We start from the raw sequence: 19,624 nt of genomic DNA, 5'->3' as shown, positions 1-19,624 counted from the left end.
TACATAAATTATTCTTTACACATTTCTATAGCACCTGTGTTTATATGTTTTTTTGTGTAAGTAGATTATAATAAATATTCTGCACTTTTTATGTTATATTTGGCTGAAGCTAGAAATGTTCGCGGATTTGTTATAAGTGACATATTCGCGGCTATAAAGATTCGCGGAATCACGCCTACCGCGAAAACCGCTAACTTAAAATGCGCGAAATCTTTTCTTGGAATACAGTATTGTTAAAGATATATCTTGAAAGTATTAATGTTAAAAATATATATATTTTGTCAGAGATATACCTTGAAAGTGGTGGCCTAGTGGTTAAGGTGTTGGCCTCTCAACACAGAGATCATTGGTTCGAGCCCTACTTGGGTCACGACCATGTTTGTTCATATGACACCAGTACTGGTTGGTTCCAGAAAGCGGACTCAAAATGATTAATATATGTTGCAATTTAAAATGTCCGTAAAATCAAGAATATAATAAAAAAAGAAAACCTGAGGAACTAGGAAGAAAAAGTTTATAAAGATCTATCCTACAGTCATAATGCATATTTAGAACACATATTGGGGTAGAGAAAAGAGTTTGATCAAAGTTCTGAAAGGTTTAACAGAAATCAAGAAGAAAGTCTTTTTTTCAAAATGAAGTTGAAAAACATTTTGTTGGGCAAAAAGTAGTAGGACAAATGCATTGATTTGTTTACAGCAAATAATCCTTTGTGTTCTTTTGCTGGAGTTGGTTTCTTTTCATTGAAAAAGGATCCTCTTGCAAGAAATCTCCAAGTTCGCTAGGGTCCTCGGCTAAAGAAGTGCGCCGGCTGTTGTAACCACTTCTGTAAGTGCTTCCACCTCGCTGCCTCCCTCCGGGTATGTGAGAACTGTAGTATATATTATACATAAAGAAGGAAAGATAGAGAAAGTATTGAAAGATGATAGACAGTGAAAGATACGTAATTGTCTCAGTTAAAACGCCCCCAGGAGCTTGCATTTTTTTTCAAAAGGGGGTTGGGGGTGCTAATTAGAACTATAAAAATGTGCTTAAAAATATGTTTACTAAAGACACAATTCAATTATAATTCAATTATAAAAGTCATTATTTATTATTATGATCTAATATAAAATACAGAACTACTTTTTTAATGATTTACATTACTCGAGGGTCATTAATTGTTATCTTTTAAATAAGAATATTTGGATTTTTTGGATTGCTCTTTCATTTTGGATTATAAATCTATAAGGTAAGAATTTTATTCTACAAAATGTGGTGGAGGGCGGGCGCTTATTAGAGGGGTAGGAGGTTGTTAATTGAAAACAATTAAGTATGCTAGATAGGGTGAGAAAAGTAGGTGTAGAAGGAACTAAAAAGTACCTTTTGAATTCTATCTACTTTAGGTATCATACAAACTTCTACCATGCATATCCAAACCCCGTTATTTACCAAGGTAATTTGAATTTTCTGACAGAACATTTCACTTTTTAGTGAAATGAATAGTATGCATTATACTATACTCTACACACTTACATGTATTTGTCAATTTTATTTGTTTTATGATCTTTTAAACAAAACTATTGTATGAATTTCTTGATAAACTACATGACAGTCTCTTTGGACTAATAAACTACAAAGGGAAGCAAGTTTGCACAACTAAAACACTATCCAAACCCATCAGCTCATGCACTTTATAGTAAGTTAAAGCAGAATGTTATGAAAAGAAGGGATGAGGTTACATGCTAGAATACTCACAACTTGTGTGTCACAATATATTGTAGTCACTGAAAATTGAAGTTATACATATAGAATAAACTAATTCAATATATAAAGGGAAGCAACTCTGCACAATTAAAACACTATCCAAACCCATCAGCAATAAGATAATTCAATATATAAAGGATATTCAAATACAGGATTTATTTTTATTGAGTTCTATGAAAATAAATATTTCATGACTGGCTGTGAGCTATGAGTGAAATATGATAATTTTCATACGAAAAATGATGAAAATAAATCCTGTATTTATAAACTGGAATTTTTTGTTTATTAAAACTTTTCTCTTTTTCATCTTACCACTTGGCAAGACACCATTGAAAATATGGTAAATATGTTTCACTGCAATAAAAAAGAAATTTTCACTGTGAAAATACGAAACATGAAAATATACATTTTATTATCAATAATTTTATATCAAGATATATCATGTTTTTCAATATTTCATTTATAAGTATATAATAAATTACTCAATCTGCAACAGAAGTCATTCTTAACACTAGCTTCAAAGCTATTTTGTCAATTTTGGTACAGTCAGTATTTTATAAGTAACCTCTCAAAATCTATTTCTTTCATGAGTTTTCCACTCACCACTCAAAACCTCAATTAACTATGCTATAACACACATTCATACATGTGTTTACCACTCAAAAATGTACACAGTGTGCTTTAACTTACACGTATGTTCCACGGCTATAATCTTCTTCTCTGAAATGATCCCTCTGTAGTCTTTCTACGGCCTCCCTTGACAACGGCACCTGAATAGAAAAATTTGTAGAAGTTTATACATATAAGCTTATTGAAAGACTCTCGAATCCGTTCCTGGAACCAACCAGTTCTAAGCAATGAGTATAAAGTTTCTTGCTCAAGGAAACAACGGCTTGCCCCTGACAGGGTTTATACCCACGTGGTTAACAATCCTTAGATACTAGTAAATCGTGTTAACAACTTAATTTGTATTAAAAGCTGGCCCGAAAATGAAAATAGAAATAACAAAGTTTTCTTTCCCCTTTTCTCAATATTATTGTTAAAAATGTTTTGTTTAAAGCAGCATGCCTTCAGTATCAAGCTAATTTTCATGAAAATTTTGAAAATGAATTTAAAAGTAAAATATTGTGAAGTCATAGGAAGTAATTTACACATTGCAAACAGCACTTACAATCCACATAAATTACCAAAAGGAAGTCAAAATAAGCAAAAATAGGCAAATAGTCCTAACTGCATTAGTCACACAGTAGAAATATGGTGATAAATACTTCTAAATCAGTCTTTAATCACACATAACATGTAAATCATAACTTAAATCCTGAATCTTTTTTACTTTTCTTAAAATCTTAGTACATTTTTCTCAAGTTTGATTTTTATGAAATAATTTTCCTCATCTGGAGGCAGGCAGCTTAGTATAACTTTCATTTACACAAGTCACAAAAGATATAATTACATTCCTAATCTAATTTGAAATCCAGTTAAACTTCGTTCGCTCGAACTCGGATCGCTCGAATACCCCCCTTCGCTCGAACTCATCGCCCAGTCCCGGCAAAATTCCTATATAATATATATTGTTCTACCTCGGTTCACTGAACACCCATCGCTCGAACTCTCGAACCTGATCTCTGGTCCCTTCCGAAGAAATATAGTGTAAATCACACCTTTTCGGTCGAACACAAACAGACAACAAAAGTTGCGGGTCGACATGTTCTAAATAATTGACAGCCGGCGACACATGTTTTTAACACCTCGTGATCGTGATAAAGGCAATTAAGGTTAATTGATACAAATTAAAAGGTGTTGAAACCGATTTGTTTGTTATGATAAAATTGTATATTTGCCGTTTTTAGTAATAATAAAAAGAAAATAACCCCTGAAATGACGTTTACCTGGACGGCTTTAATTACAACCGTGGTTCATGTAATGTGAATTGTAACAGTGTAATCTATTTATAGAATGATACTTGTACGTGTGTTTATTTTAGTAAATAACTACAAAAATATGCTGCTGTAAAATGTTCTTTTGTTAATATTTCATTAATGCATTGTTTAAAATAAAATTCATCCCATAATAAACATATAAATATATTTTGAACATTGTTCACAGTTTGGATAATGATCGCCCAATTGAACCCAACCAATTTCAATATGTATGAATATAGATTAAAACAGTGACCGTTAAATCTGTTTTCAATAGGATAATAATTCTTACTAGGACGTATTCAACAAATGAATGTACTAGCAAACAATTATATTGATGTATTTATCATTTGACCGATGTAAGTTTGAAAACCTTGAGGCCTTTGTTCTATGTAATAATAGTTCAACCTCGGTTGGCTCGAACTACCGATCTCTCGAACAAATTTGCACAGGCCCTCCGAGTTCGAGCGAACGAAGTTCGACTGTATATTGTATAAATCATAAATATTTTTAAACAATATCCTATTGAAAAGATAAAAGATTGAACCCTCCTTTTTTAATTACCTCCCTTGCATACATGAAAATAATGATTTAATTGTCTCCCTTAGTCTTCACATATTTTGATCTTCCTTTCTAATGGTGATACACATTTTATAACAGTAACATGATTTTTAAATACCAGAGAATTTTACACCTTCATATATCTCTTACTACAAGGGGGAAATATTCAAGAAAAAAATGTTTCTAAGTACTAATGGAAATAATAAAAAAAATTTCATCAACAAAATTCATTCTTGAGGAATTTCTGTGTATCATTTAATTGCAGGCAAAACTTGCCAGAATAAATCCAAGTGGGAAATTACATATGATATACATTGATATGCCAATATTCAAAAATGAAAAAGGTATGTTACATAGAAATGGAAATTCAACTAGAATTGGAATTTGGAATTTTGGAAACAATTAAAGTTCATTATGCCCCAGAAACGAATAAATTGTTACTTCTTAGTAACATTTAAAGGGAGACACAGGCAAAATTTTCATTTCTTAGTTTTGAATTTTTCATTCATTACTCTGTAAATGCCCTCAAAATGAATACTTTAGACAGTCAAAGGAACAAAACTTTTCTCCATATAAAGAATAAAATGGTGGTTTCCTAACTTGACCCGCGTGGGTCAGGTTAGAGCGCTAGCATTTCACAATAGTTGTCAAAGTGAACTCTAGAAACGTGAAAGAACATGTCAAATGAATGACTTTGGCTTGTTTCAATCATACAATATCCTCAATATCTGTTATTGTAACTTCAAGGGTTTGTTCAAGTCAACTGACTTGTTTAAAAACTATTTTGTGATTCTATTGGCGTCTAAATTTTGTTCATTATATGTAAATATATTTACGCTTCAAACCCAAAATATATAGAATTTAAACAGAAATGCAAGCTGAAACTTCCAGAAAAGTTATTTTAGCGTCATTTGAGTACATAAGATCATTTTGATATTTTTGTCATTATTTTGCCTGAATATCCCTTTAAAGAATGGTTTTCGAGCATGTAAGATGCTTGTTACCTGAAGAAAGTAGGGCTAAATGTAAAATTATTTGACACATAAGTAGCAAACCTAAAGGCATTTCTGGGGTATCTTGGGCTGTTAAAACATTATGCATGTTATCTTTGGCAAAACATTTGGAAATTTTGAAACAATAGAAACATAGCATACATACCTTTGACCGAATGTCCCTCACTTTAAGATTATGTAAAGCTCTAAGAACATTGAATATCGACTTAAGGAAGAACAGATGGTCTCGTAGCTGTCTTTCTTTTCGCAATAGGCTGTCAAAATTAATAAAGTTTCTCAGAAATTAACAATTCAAAACCTTTACTGTCTTTACTTCTGATTTAGCCGTTTCTGCTGCCTTGGCGTCAACCAAGGTAAAGATACATGGAAAATACTATTCAATTTACTGTTTAAACTATATGATTACATATAGGGGATACTGAATGAGTGTTACTAAGGTTTAATACTGAATGAGTTGAATGAGTTGAACAATATCATATTATGTGAGCCTCTGGCAAGAATAATATTGTTTTATTCAATGAGTTCAATAAGTTCGTTATTGAATTTATACAAATACATGTATGATATTCTATTATCACATATTCAAAATGGTTAATATAATTAAAAAGAGTATTTACTTATAGTTATGCCTATAGTGTAATGCTCCTCAACATTAGCTCACTTAAATGCTGTTTTTTTATATAACGCAAATGACATCGCATTTAAGTGTTATTACACTTGTGAAATATTGATTTTATTTTTATTAAAAGAGTTTAATACACTCCTGCACCAGGGTTTATGTGAAAATTTATTTTATTCAACAACTTCAATAAATTTAGTAATGAATACTTTTTCCGCTGATCCAGATGACCATCAGCCAATATTGTAGCAAATCGGTTATTTCTGAATGTAATTTTTTCAAAATCTTGAGCATTAGATTATTTACAATCACTCATCCTTCATCTCTATGTACTAAATTCCAGTAATAAATGGTTAAAAATTACTCAATACTGAAGATTGTGACAAAAAACCATCCGGCAATGGCCGATTTATTATAATATAAGCCAATGTTAGAAATTTTGGGAATGAAAGCATTACAGTAAGACTATCAAGTTAGTGCAAAATGCATGACAACATGAGACTTACACAGACGTTATCTCAGTACTAACTTGCACGAGGGATATTTTGTTCTTCTTTATTGACGGCGCTTTAAGGGTTGACCGTCCACTGCTATTACTTCTTACAGGTGAAGGGGAAGTGATTATCTCTGCTATCGACACTTTACCACCTGCAATAATGTGAGATATTATTTACCATAAAGATATGACTGGGACTTGAATTTATATTCCACATAAATGAGCTGCGTCACGACAAAACCAACATTGTGCGTTTGCGACCAGCATGGATCCAGACCAGCCTGCGCATCCGCGCAGTCTGATCAGGATCCATGATGTTCGCTACATGTAACAGGGTTGGTAAGCGAACAGCATGGATCCTGACCAGACTGGGCGGATGTTGGTTTTGTTGTGACGCAGCTCAAATATAAAATACTAGGTTCCATTACGCATTATTATTGCCTATACCCAGTGTCACCACTGGTCTAATTACCAGACTCATTCCCAATGGCAAATACGCTTAATTTTTCCAAATCTATGGAAAAAAATTCCAATTGAACTGAAATCTCACAAATTTGGTGGAGTTTACTCTAGTATGGTATCAGACAGATGTTTCCACACATTTCATTGTCAAATTGTGTTGATTTTTTAATAATATCTGTCATGGATGTTTTTATCTATATGTTCAGGGGCAAAAGCTCCTTAAAAACCAACAAGATTCTGAAAGGAAATTACAAGCAAGACTTTCCTTATGGTTGTTAAAATATGAGAAAAAAATGGTTCTTAGAAAACTGTAATTTTGGAAGAATAAACCTCGAAACAGATGCAATATTATATGTAGAGGATATTCAAGTTTTTTCTATAAATACAGAATTTATTTTCACCGAGTGGTATGAAAATCAATATTTCATAAGTTGCAAAAGTATCAAGTGAAATATGATAATTTTTATACCACAGGATGAATTTTCTGTTGTTTTTTTTATATTAGTTTTTCTCTTTTGAGACAATACAATTTGAATGATTTGCCCTTAAATTTTGTGTACTGACTGAATACTAGTATAGCAGAAAGTAGTCTGGCAAGGTCGACACCAGTGAAAATACAGAAAATATGTTTCACTGCTACAAAAAAATAAATTTTACAGTTCAATTACGAAAAATTAAAATTTATTTTATTTCATCAATATTGCTCAATATTTACCTTATAAGTATATATGAGCCGTGTCATGACAAAACCAACATAATGGGTTTGCGACCAGCATGGAGCCAGACCAGCCTGCGCATCCGCACAGTCTGATCAGGATCCATGCTGTTTGCTATCAGTTTCTCTACTTGTAAAAGGGTTTGTAAGGGAACAGCATGGATCCTGATCAGACTGCGCGAATGCGCAGGCTGGTCTGGGTCCATGGTGGTCGCAAACCCATTATGTTGGTTTTCTCATGATGCGGCTCATATATAGATTACATATCACCTATAATATCCTATGATTTTTTTTGTTAATTATCAATCTTACTTGAATTTCTACTACTCTTTTTGGATTCTGGTTCACTAGGGGCTTGACTGGAAGTTTTACCAGTCTTTGTCAAGCATACAGATGATACAGATTTGAGAACCATTCCGGTGTCTTCCGATTTACTGGCCTCTATCTCAGCATTACTGGTCTCCTTAAACACAAGGTAAAAATAAATTTAAGCTATTCATATAATGGCAAATGTTTTTATTTCCATTCAACTAATACTCATCATGGTGTGAATTTTGCTGAAAACTTTTTCAAGGATTTAACCCTTAACTTGCTGAATTTGTGCAATGGATTTGTCCTTCTTTGAATTTGTAATAGTCCATTCAAATAAATTTTAGGGATTTCATTAAAAAAAAAGAGTCTTGTAAGACTGAACTAACATGAATCCTGACCTGGTTCTATACTGGCGGCAAAGACACCTTCCGTTATTCAGATTATATGGGTTAAAAACAAGAAATTTTGAACATCCAGAGGACATTCTGAAGCCTGCAATATATGTTTGATCTTGGAACCAAACAACATACTAAGATAACAAACATATTCCTAACCTGAAACCCCTTAATTCAAACAAAAGACTTGCCCTTCTTTGAATTTGGAACTGTCCATTATCATTTTAAAGGGTAATATCAACATGAAAAGCATATATTGAGCAGACAACTTTACTGACTGGCCGGTATCTACACAAGTGGTCAAGTACAGCCATACAGGGTCCGCAAAATATGATTTTGACTTACTTTTATATTATAATATACATGTATATATTATATTTTTCTTTACGTTTTTTACTTGTCCGTATGATATTTATAAAATAATTTTGTAAATTCCGAAAAAAAATTCACATATCTGTACAGGCTTTGGGACAACCTGGACAATATGGAAAAACTGATTTAGCCGGCCCTGCCATAACCATCACATGTATTGAGTGTGTTCCAACAGTTAATAAATCTGTGTACTTTGATATCCCTTTTTTCCCCTGACCAATTCAATATTCTTACCTCAACAGCTTTGACATGATCCTCGTACCATTTCCCAGCTTTTACACATACAATCCTTTGATTAGATTCTTTGAGGAGCTTCTTAATGTCATCATAGCCTGCTGTAGGGGCCGTATCTATAAGATCCTGGCTCGTAAACGAGTCATCGTCAAATTCAAGCTGAAATTGAACATTGTTACCTAAATGATAAAATCCATGTGCATATTTCTAATAATATGGAAATTCAGTGATTTTTCTCACTTAATTGGGAAGAGGCTATAATTTGGGGAAAAGTAAAGCTAAAATTGCTAAATTGGGAAGTAAAAAAGCACGTGTATATTCAGATTTTAGGGAAACTGCATGACTTAAAATTGGGAAGAGCCTTTTATAGGAGTCTGTTATATATAGTGAGCCAGAAAATCACTAAAATTGTATTGCGTAAGTTAATTTGACTTATTTTAAACCATAAATTCTTAATAATTGTTAAATTATGTTTTCACAAGCATTTTAACCCTTTTGTTATTATCCCTATGACAAGTCTGGCAAATATGAGCCGCGTCACGACAACACCAACATAATGTGTTCACTATCAGTTTCTGTACTTGTAATAGGGTTAAATTTGTAAGCTAACAGCATGGATCCTGATCAGACTGCGTGGATGCGCAGGCTGGTCTGGATCCATGCTGATCGCAAACGCATTATGCTGGTTTTGTTGTGACGCTGCTCATATATTGAACAGACCTACTGAAAGTCTTTACGCACATCAAATAATATTTGGGCTTGACAATCCACTAACACTGTAAAGTTCATATAATGACTTCCACCTTTACTGGTGAAGGAAGACCTCAAGTGCCCCTCTATGCATTATTTCAGGCATGAAGGTGTACCTTAGTAGAACCACCAACATTCTATAAGCTTGCTGGATAGCTTCCCTAAATAAAAATATCCAAAGTCCCTGTCAGGATTTGAACGGGGCCAGTGTTTTGAAGTTAATGACCTTAAAGCAGCATGCCTCCAGATTCATGCTAATTTTCATGAAAATTTTGAAAATGTATGTAAAAGTAAAATACTGTGAAGTGAACAAAGGAAGTAATTTACACATTGCAAACGGCACTTACAATCCACGTAAATTACCAAAAAGAGGTCAAAATATACATAAATATATTTTACTGTGTTTGTTACACAGTATAATTATAGTGGTTGATATTGCTAAATCATCATTAATGGCACATAACATGTAAATAATTAATTTAACATTGAATTTTTTTACTTTTCTTAAGATATTTATATATTTTCTAAAGATTGAATTTCTTGAAATATGTTGGCTCATCTGGAAGCATGCAGCTTTAACTATTTGGCCATGGATGCCAAATACATAAAAATAAAAATATATTTGACCAAGGAGAATCTTTGTGATTACTATGAGTAGGGAAACGACAATACATTTACCATAAATATATTGCAAACTGTTTTCATATTAAGTAACTAAGTTACTGATATAAATGAGTTATCAAAATATTTTCCTAGTCAATGAAATATTGTTATAAAGTTTCAAAGTGAAAAAACACATGCAAGAAAGTAGTACACAGACCTATTTGATGGCTAAAGACCAAGAAATAAGACTGGCAGACATTTGTCTTGCTCTATAACTGAATTATTCAAAATCATATTTTGCAACTATAGACAATTTAAAGATAAGATTCCACATTAATAAAGTTAAAAAATAAGAAACAAGCCCTAACAAAATGTTCAAATGTTTCACCTTATCTTTCCCATTTGGTATGGTGTCGATTTTTTTCTCTTCAAAAATTGTACCTCTTCTAAGTCGGTTGATCTGTAAAATTCACAATTTGCTTCATTGAATTGTAACATTACTTTAAGTTTTGAAATTGGCTTTTTCAAGGACTGTTTTTTGCTTTAGAATCGACAATGACAATATTGGGATATAAGAAGAGATTAATACCTTACTTTTATCATGGACAATAGAAAGATGTAATAAATTCATTCTTTGATTGTGTTGGATTTTTTTTTGCCATACTAAAACACTAATGTCAAAGACAGGTCCAGTTCATTTGTTTATTTTTCTTGTTTTTATGCCAGTTTTATCACATTTTTTGGGTCTTTCAGAGGTCGATCCACCTTAGGGCACCTAACTGGCTTTCCTCCATAGCTAACCAATAATAACCATTGTTTCTACAAGTGACCAATTACTAATCCTACATGATTTTCTGAATCAACGTTGACAGACAAATGAACAAAACATTCAATGTTTGAAGGTTGTCACAGAGAAACTGTGCCTCAACTTTAGATACTTACACTACAAATATGAACAAGCAATTATCATAGTATTGCAAGCAATCCATAAGTCCCCTACCGGTAAGAGCCCAAGCAACATTCTGAAGGGCCATTGTTCACTTATGTTCCTATTTTAAGTAAATTTGTTGAAAAATGTCTTTAAAAGTGATCACAGGAAACAGTTTTTATGTACAGACAGACGGACTGAAGGACACTCTACAGTTATTTTTTAAACATCCCTGTTATCAAAATATAACATTTTAAAAATCCTATCATGATTGAAGAAGTTGGAGTAAAAATTACCAATTTCTATAAAAAAGTCTAAGTTCAAAAGGGGCATAATTCTGGAAATAGTCTTACTAGAGTATTGAACACTCACAAATGTTGAGTGATAATAAGAAACATTTATATGAAGTTTGAAGTAGATACATTCAGAAAAAGAAGTTATTAAAAAAAACAATGTTTTTTTCATGAAAATTTAATGTTCAAGGGAGGTAATTCTGATAAATTTTGTGCTAGAGTTGTAAACCTTGTCACATATGATGTGGTTGATGACAAGCAACTTATATTTAAAGTTTGAAGAAAATACCTTAAGAAATAAAGAACTTATAGTGAAAAAACTTAAAAACTAGAATCAGAAATCTTGAAATTCAGTCTATTTGTTGCCATAGCAACCAGAATTTTCAACATAGGAAGATAAGAAATTGATGTGCATAATTTCCATACTGCCATCTACCCATATGTCAAGTTTCATAAACATATTTTCAGTAATTTTTGTGTTATCACTGGATCCAGGTTATGTGCAAAATTTGCCATATTTTCAGTCTATTTGTTGCCATAGCAACCAGAATTTTCAACATAGAAAAAGACGTGCATAATCTCCATACTGCCATCTATCCATATATCAAGTTTCATTAAAATATTTTCAGTACTTTTTGCGTTATCGCAGGATCCAGTTTTGTGGACGGACTGACGGACGGACGGACTGACGGACAGACAGACAGACGGACGGTAAACCTAAAGTCCCCTCCGGTAAACCGGTAGGGGACTAATAAACATTGGCACTTCTTACGACCACTATTCTTCACTAACAATGACTTTCATAAAAGTACATCAGTAACAGTAACATAGTTAGATAAATGAACAGCTCTGATCATCATTTACCAAGTAACACAAATGTTCTGACCTTTCTATCAAAACTTCCCGGTAATGAAGACATGACCAGTTCAGCTGGGTCTAGAATCAGCTGTCCACCAATCGGCTCATACGGTTCTACAGACGTACTGTAAAACCCTCTATGCATGTTAGCTTGTCGTCGTCTGTAATTGGAATTCCAGTAATCTTCCGGTTTACTTTTCTGGCAAGTAATGTCTGTACGACATTGTACTTTTTCATGACTGTATACTTTCTCTGTTAAAATAAAAAGTTTTCATGACAAAGAAATTGACAATATATATGTATCAATATCACATCAGATTTTATGTATTAAATTAATATACCTATCATGTTAAAGCTCTTACTTGGATTTGCCCAGTTTTATCCAGTGACTTTCCAGCTTATATAACAAGACTCCTATAAAAGGCCTCTTCTCCATGCAGTTTTCCCAAAAATCTTAACTTAAACCTGCTTTTTTACTTCCCAAATTAGTAATTTTAGCAATAATATTTCCCAAAATCAAGAGGCTAAGGCCTCTTTTCAATAAAGTGAGAAAATTTACTGTCATCTCTTCAGAAATGTCAACTATCAATTATTGGGAAACAAAGATGAAAATATGAAGTTGATAAAGACAGTTAATTGCATACAGGCTTGTCAGATTTCTTAGGGGAGCGAAAATTTAGATTTTATTTTATGTAAAGCTGATAGTTATAAGACGAAATTATAATCAGTGATTTACTTGTATATCACTATGTCAATGTCCATGAGTTTTTCTTCACTTTTAGAGTAATTGTGGCACAGCCTACAGAGAGGGGTTTAATTGTATGGCGCAGGAGAAAAAAGGGGGGAGATTTAAAACCTGTCCATTTTCAGTTAATTTATGATACAATACTGTCCCATATAAACTAAAAAAGCATTTCCACTGCCATTGCCATAATATAAATGAATGCTGAATAAAAAGACTGAAAGACCTGTGCCAACCAATGGTGTAGAGTCAGGTCAGTAAGGTGTACATAATGAGGACTAAGAAATACTTTATTCTTACTAGGAGCTGGTCTGTAATGTTGTCTAACAAGTTTTGTGATATTTTCTCCAGTAGGAGTTGCCCTGGTTGAGGAACTGTGAATCATGTTTAATTGTCTGTCTTATTCTCTGCCCTTCATTAAAGTCCAAAGTAATTCTGAAATACGAAAAACAGTTTTAACATTTTATTGTCATTATGCCATAATGGTGGAATCACGGTGGCTTTATTAACTTGTATGGGAATGGTGGCCAGAGCTCATGCCCACGGAAAGGGGAAAACTGCATCCTTTGTAGACTTTCCTCATGGTGTTGTCTTCAGCATACCCATCCTGTCACAATATAAACACTGAAGACCTTAAGTTAACTTCGATCCTAACCACACTCAATTTACTTGCTCTATTTATACTGCAAAGTGCAAACACTGCAAAATGTCATGCTTGCTTTAAATGAAACCATTAATTTATAAGGAATCTTAAAGTGCATTGATAACTCATGAACAGAAGCATTTACTTTCATAAGATATGGAACAGTTCATGTTTTTTAATAATATTTGTTACGATTTTGCGCATGCAAGCATAGATCTAACAACTCTAGCTTCACAGTATATTGTCAAGACTACTTCCTGTTATTGCAAGAAAGGTTAAAGTTAAAATACATTGGCTCCAAAGAAAGGTACAGTCAGGAACTGATAACTTCTGTACAAGCCAGAGCATAGGTCTATGATTCTGAATTTCAGTTCCTACAATATACATGTATATAATATCACGAGTTCTATGATATAATGGTATACCGGTGCCTCATATTTTTTGTGGTACTTAACTGTTCAACACAGACAACAAAAGTTAGAAGAATAAAATTCGGGAAAACACGTTGAATATTGTATCAATTACATCATAGTGTATTCCATTTAATGTGTGCATGCAAGCAATTTTGTACACAACATGGTAGTTAACACCTATCTGCTGCCTAGTGAGTAAAGTTGTGTTCTCATATTTCTAAGGCAATTACATTTTAACAGTTTCAAAAGCAAAACCAGTAGTAATCTTTATTTTCTAGTACATCTATACCTAGCCCCATCTGAAAGTGAGGATTTTCTCTATGACATTTATCAAATATCTCAGTGGTTGTTTAACAAAGACAATTGTCTTAAAAGGTATGAAAACTAAAAGTAAAATTGTAAAATAATTTACATTGCTCTTAATCTCTTAAAATAGTAAGTTTCCACAGTCATATATGTAGTTCTGGCTTCCAAAACTTTATAAGCCGCTTTTTAATATTTTTGATTTCCATCTGATGCAGCATTAAAGTTTTGGATTAGACCCGTTACGAAACCTAACCAGAATAACATAAGTTGATTTAACTTAATACCCTTGCCTCAATCAATTCTTGTGCATTTTGCGATAAAACAATTATTTTAATATCCTTCTATACCATTTAAAGTATCAAAATATTAATACCGTCATTAAAATTGCCTATTTAAATGTAAAACATCAATTACCGCCGACCACAGTCGACCATGACATTAAGGAGCTACGCAAGACCTGGTATGACGTCATTCGCGGAAACCGATTTAAGTAGAGTCGTGTACTATATTTAGAACATCTTTGTTGAAAAAATTTCAATATTTATAATTCAATATAATGTTTTTATTTATTTTCCTTAATTTTTTAGTACTTAAATATGATTATATTGAATACAAATGTCAGTAAATCATTTTTTTCAATATCTTGAAAAAAGTACTTTATAACAAAGTTGGAAGCACATGGCCATGGGTACGTAAAAGTCAATCTCGAAATTAGATGGTCAAATATTTTGGCAATATGGCAGCCAAGTGCTGAATTTTTTAACTGTCGGAAACTATTAGGTAGCTTACATTCGACATCAGGGTGCGAATTTAAGCTAGCATACTGGCAAAATGCTAGTTAAAATCTAATAATGCCAGTAAAATTTACTCTTGCTGGCATTTATTTGCCAGTGTCTGTTCATATTGGACGTTTACATAATTCATATCTTCTAAGCTGATGATGATGCTTGGCAGCTGCCCGCTGCAGAAACTGATGATGTTAACTGTGCAAGATGCAGTAACTGATAAGGTTTACCTTAAAAACTTAATAATCAATTTTTAGTTGCTCTATTTTTTTTTCTGTGACTTTATTTTGATGGACTGTTTATAACAGCTAAACACATGTTGTTGTATCCATGTAAATGCGTAGCACTCCTCTGTAATTTTAGTGTTCACTTTTAAGCTGAAATATTTATTTAAGTAGATCAGTACCTCTGAGTTTTCAGGCTGTTGTGTAATCAAGTACAAAATATGCTAAAATTAATTAAAGTCCTAAGAAATTGCATTACATGAACAAGTTTTTAACTGTATATTGTCACCGGTGGGTGTTCCTCTGGTATATCTAATCCGCTCCCTAAACAATTGTTTATCATTTATAAATCAATGTGTTGAAATGTTTTTGCTTCCTTACAAGAAGAGATGTATGTTATAAACTAAAATAAACATGTTTCTGACATTCAATGGACATGCAGCTTATTATTAGGCCTAAAAAAAATAATTGTTTTGTTAGGGTAACATGCTCTCAAGGAATAGGTAGGGTAGGTCGGATTTTTTTTTTCTTTTTTTTTTTTATTCACCAGTATATTAACATTTGCTATTTTGTGCCTCCCGGGTGGCACAAATACATCCCTTCTATGTTTTCAAAAGACATTTTAGGTGTAACAATCTTAAACTCTCGGGTGAAGATCACACGCTGTTTTACAAATATTGACAATGTGATCCGCCATTTTGTAAACATTAAACGTTAAACATTTGATCACTTGCAAAAATTTGCAAGTAAAAATTATTGCTAAATTCTAACCCTATTCGTAATAAGAATTTAATTGCTTATCAACAGATTATTTATAGTTTTATCAAGGTATGCTTCACTTTACTTCATGGCATGTTCGATGAATGAATACGAGCATGTCAGATTCCTGGCACAATTATTGGTGGACTTCCCCTACGGGTCTGTCTGTAGTGTTCATGTCATGTCATAGTACAATCAAAGTGCTGAAGGCACTGCAGTTGGGACGTATGAAGGGTCAAATAACTATTTTTTCTATTTCGGGGCAGATAATTCAATGAGTGAAGGGTGTTGCCGGTTGATAAATATAAAGTGCACAATTCAGTAAATGAACAGTAGTTGATACAATTATTCTATGACACACATGTTCAAATATAATATTTAGGTTACATGTACGTGTAGGTCGATCATAAACCGTTATTGGCCTTTTTTGACAAGAGAAACAAGTGAAATTAGAGCTACCAGAGGAAACTGCAAGCTTGACTATTTTAACACATGACATTATAAAGGGAGACAAAGCTATGAAAAAATAATCAATTGTGATATATATCAAATTTTCTGTATCAGTATCAAGTAAACACTCAAATGGTCAATATTTTTTGCATCACATTATATGAATGTGACCATGTCATTAGAACTTATAATGGCCTTTGTTTACTGCAATTCTCATGCTAATCTCTTTCACTGTATAACGTTTATAAAGTTTCAATCAAATTCCTTCAATATTTTAATCCTCTCTCAGAACAGTATCATGAAATATATACGGAGATAATTCAAAAACTAAGTAATGTAGAATTTTGGTTATTTGACACAAGACTTCTGCTCACTAGTCTCTACAACTGTATTTAGTTTGAGTGTGATATCATTGAAAAGATTTACTCCAGACAACCATTATTTTAAAAGTTGTTGTACATGTATTTTAAGAGATGATAATTGTAAAATTAAGCTAGAAACTAGAACTCCGCGAGTCGGATGTGTCGCCTTGTGAACAATGTAGTTTAGGAGAAATGGCCAGGACAAAAATGAAATATGAAAAATAACAAAGGGCAATAACTAAAAAAATAATAAGTTCAGAGCAGCAGTTTCTGAACACTGCACTTCTTATCAATAAGATCTATCATACTATGATGGTTCAAGTCCATAGCTTTCATACTTGAGGAGAAATGACCAGGACAAAAATAAAGAAAGAAAATCAACAAAGGGCAATAACTCAAACAAGAGGGCCATGATGGCCCTGAAGTCGCTCACCTATATATAGGCCCCTGGAGCGGGGCCAGTTTAAACCCCAGGGCTTTTATTTGAACAAATATGGTAGACACCCATTAGAAGATGTTTCATGCTAAACATCTAAGATGTAGCTCGTTGGGTTTTTTAAAAAAAGATTTTTCAAGTTTTTTCTTTACACATATAGTTAAAAACAATGACAACCCTGGAGCAGGGCCAGTTTTGACCCCAGGGCTTTTATTTGAACAAACTTTGTAGACACTCACTAGAAAATGTTTCATGCTTAATATCTAAACTCTAGCTATTTTGGTTTTTCAAAGAAGATTTTTAAGTTTTTGCTATTCACGTATAAGGAAAATTAATGTCCCCTGGACGGGCCAATTTTGACCTCAGGGCTTTATTTGAACAAACTTGGTAGACATTCACTAGAAGATGCTTCGTGATTTATATCTTAGCTCTAGCTATTTGAGTTTTTTCAAAGAAGAATTTTTAAGTTTTTGTTATACACATATATGGAAAATGAATGACCCCCGGGGCGGGGCCAATTTTGACCCCAGGGCTTTTATTTGAACAAACTTGGTAGACACTCACTAGAAGATGTGTCATGCATAGTATCTAAACTCTAGCTATTTGGTTTTTTTTTTTCAAAAAAGTTTTTCAAGTTTTTGCTATACACATATAAGGAAAATCAATGACCCCCTGGGGCGGGGCCAATTTTGACCCCAGGGCTTTTATTTGAACAAACTTTGTAGACAACCATTAGAACATGTTTCATGCTAAATATCTTAGCTCTAGCTCTTTCGGTTCTTTAAAAGAAGATTTTTTAAGTTTTTACTATATGCATATAGGGAAAATCAATGACCCCCTGGTGCGGGGCCAATTTTGACCCCAGGGCTTTTACTTGAACAAACTTGGTAGACACCCATTAGAAGATGTTTCATGCTAAATATTTTAGCTCTAGCTCTTTCGGTTCTGTAAAAGAAGATTTTTTAAGTTTTTACTATATGCATATAGAGAAAATCAATGACCCCCTGGGGTGGGGCCAATTTTGACCCCAGGGCTTTTATTTGAACAAACTTGGTAGACACCCATTAGAAGATGTTTCATGCTAAATATTTAAGCTCTAGCTCTTTGGGTTCTGTAAAAGAAGATTTTTTAAGTTTTTACTATATGCATATATAGAAAATCAATGACCCACTGGGGCGGGGCCAATTTTGACCCCAGGGCTTTTATTTGAACAAACTTGGTATACACTCACTAGAAGATGTTTCATGCCAAATATCTTAGCTCTAGCTTTTTGGGTTCTTTAAAAGAAGAATTTTTAAGTTTTTACTAAATGCATATAGGGAAAATCAATGACCCCCTGGGGCGGGGCCAATTTTGACCCCAGGGCTTTTATTTGAACAAACTTGGTAGACACTCACTAGAAGATGTTTCATGCCAAATATCTAAGCTCTAGCTCTTTGGGTTTTTTAAAAGAAGATATTTAAAGTTTTTTCTTTCGGTTGCCATGGCAACCAGAGTTCTGCATGGAATTAAATTCTTTGAACAATTTTTAAAGGTGACCACCAAAGGAACATTCCTGTGCAGTTTGGATGAAATTGGCTTAGTGGTTTATGAGGAGATGTCATTTAAAGCAAAAGTTTACGGACGGCCGGACGGACGGATGCCGGACGAAAAGCGATCACAAAAGCTCACCCTGTCACTTTGTGACAGGTGAGCTAAAAATAAGAAATGCAGAGTACCAGTTCTTGTGCACTGCACTTCTTCTTAATGAGATCTATCATCCTATGAAGTTTCAAGTCCATAGCTTTTATACTTAACGAGAAATGGCCCGGACAAAATTAAAGTATGAAAATAAACAAAGGGCAATACATGTAACTCAAAAAATAAGAAATGCAGAGTAACAGTTCTTGTGCACTGCACTTCTTCTTAATGAGACCTATCATTCTATGAAGTTTCAAGTCCATGGCTTTTATTCATTATGAGAAATGGCCCAGACAAAAATAAAATATGAAAATTAACAAAGGGCAATAACTCAAAAATTAGGAAGTACAGAGTACTGGTTCTTGTGCACTGCACTTTTTCTTAATGAGATCTATCCTCCTATGAAGTATCAAGTCCATAGCTTTTTTAGTTGAAGAGAAATGGCCCGGACAAAATTAAAGTATGAAAATTAACAAAGGGCAATAACTCAAAAAAATAAGAACTGCAGAGTACCGGTCCTTGTGCACTGCACTTCGGGTTATTAAAAG

The 19,624-nt window shown here is 33.2% G+C and overlaps 1 protein-coding gene across 2 annotated transcripts in view; it reads right to left on the bottom strand.

Moving 5' to 3' along the window:
- Positions 1-19,624, bottom strand: part of LOC132715127 (uncharacterized) — a gene marked incomplete at its 3' end in the record, with an annotated part of 37,790 nt that overhangs the window by 11,372 nt on the left and 6,794 nt on the right. Inside the window, 9 exon segments of one of the 2 annotated variants that reach the window (XM_060698100.1) lie at positions 698-871; positions 2,437-2,516; positions 5,385-5,493; positions 6,365-6,506; positions 7,844-7,994; positions 8,845-9,003; positions 10,586-10,657; positions 12,305-12,528; positions 13,319-13,453. In XM_060698100.1, the coding sequence (XP_060554083.1) occupies positions 698-871; positions 2,437-2,516; positions 5,385-5,493; positions 6,365-6,506; positions 7,844-7,994; positions 8,845-9,003; positions 10,586-10,657; positions 12,305-12,528; positions 13,319-13,403 (1,196 nt within the window). 2 annotated transcript variants of the gene reach the window in all.

Source organism: Ruditapes philippinarum, unplaced genomic scaffold (assembly GCF_026571515.1).
Source record: "Ruditapes philippinarum isolate M1 unplaced genomic scaffold, ASM2657151v2 ctg3597_1_1_1_1, whole genome shotgun sequence".
NCBI classification, from domain to species: domain Eukaryota; kingdom Metazoa; phylum Mollusca; class Bivalvia; order Venerida; family Veneridae; genus Ruditapes; species Ruditapes philippinarum.
Note: the sequence above shows the minus strand (reverse complement) of the source record. Positions and strands in the feature narration are given on the sequence as shown.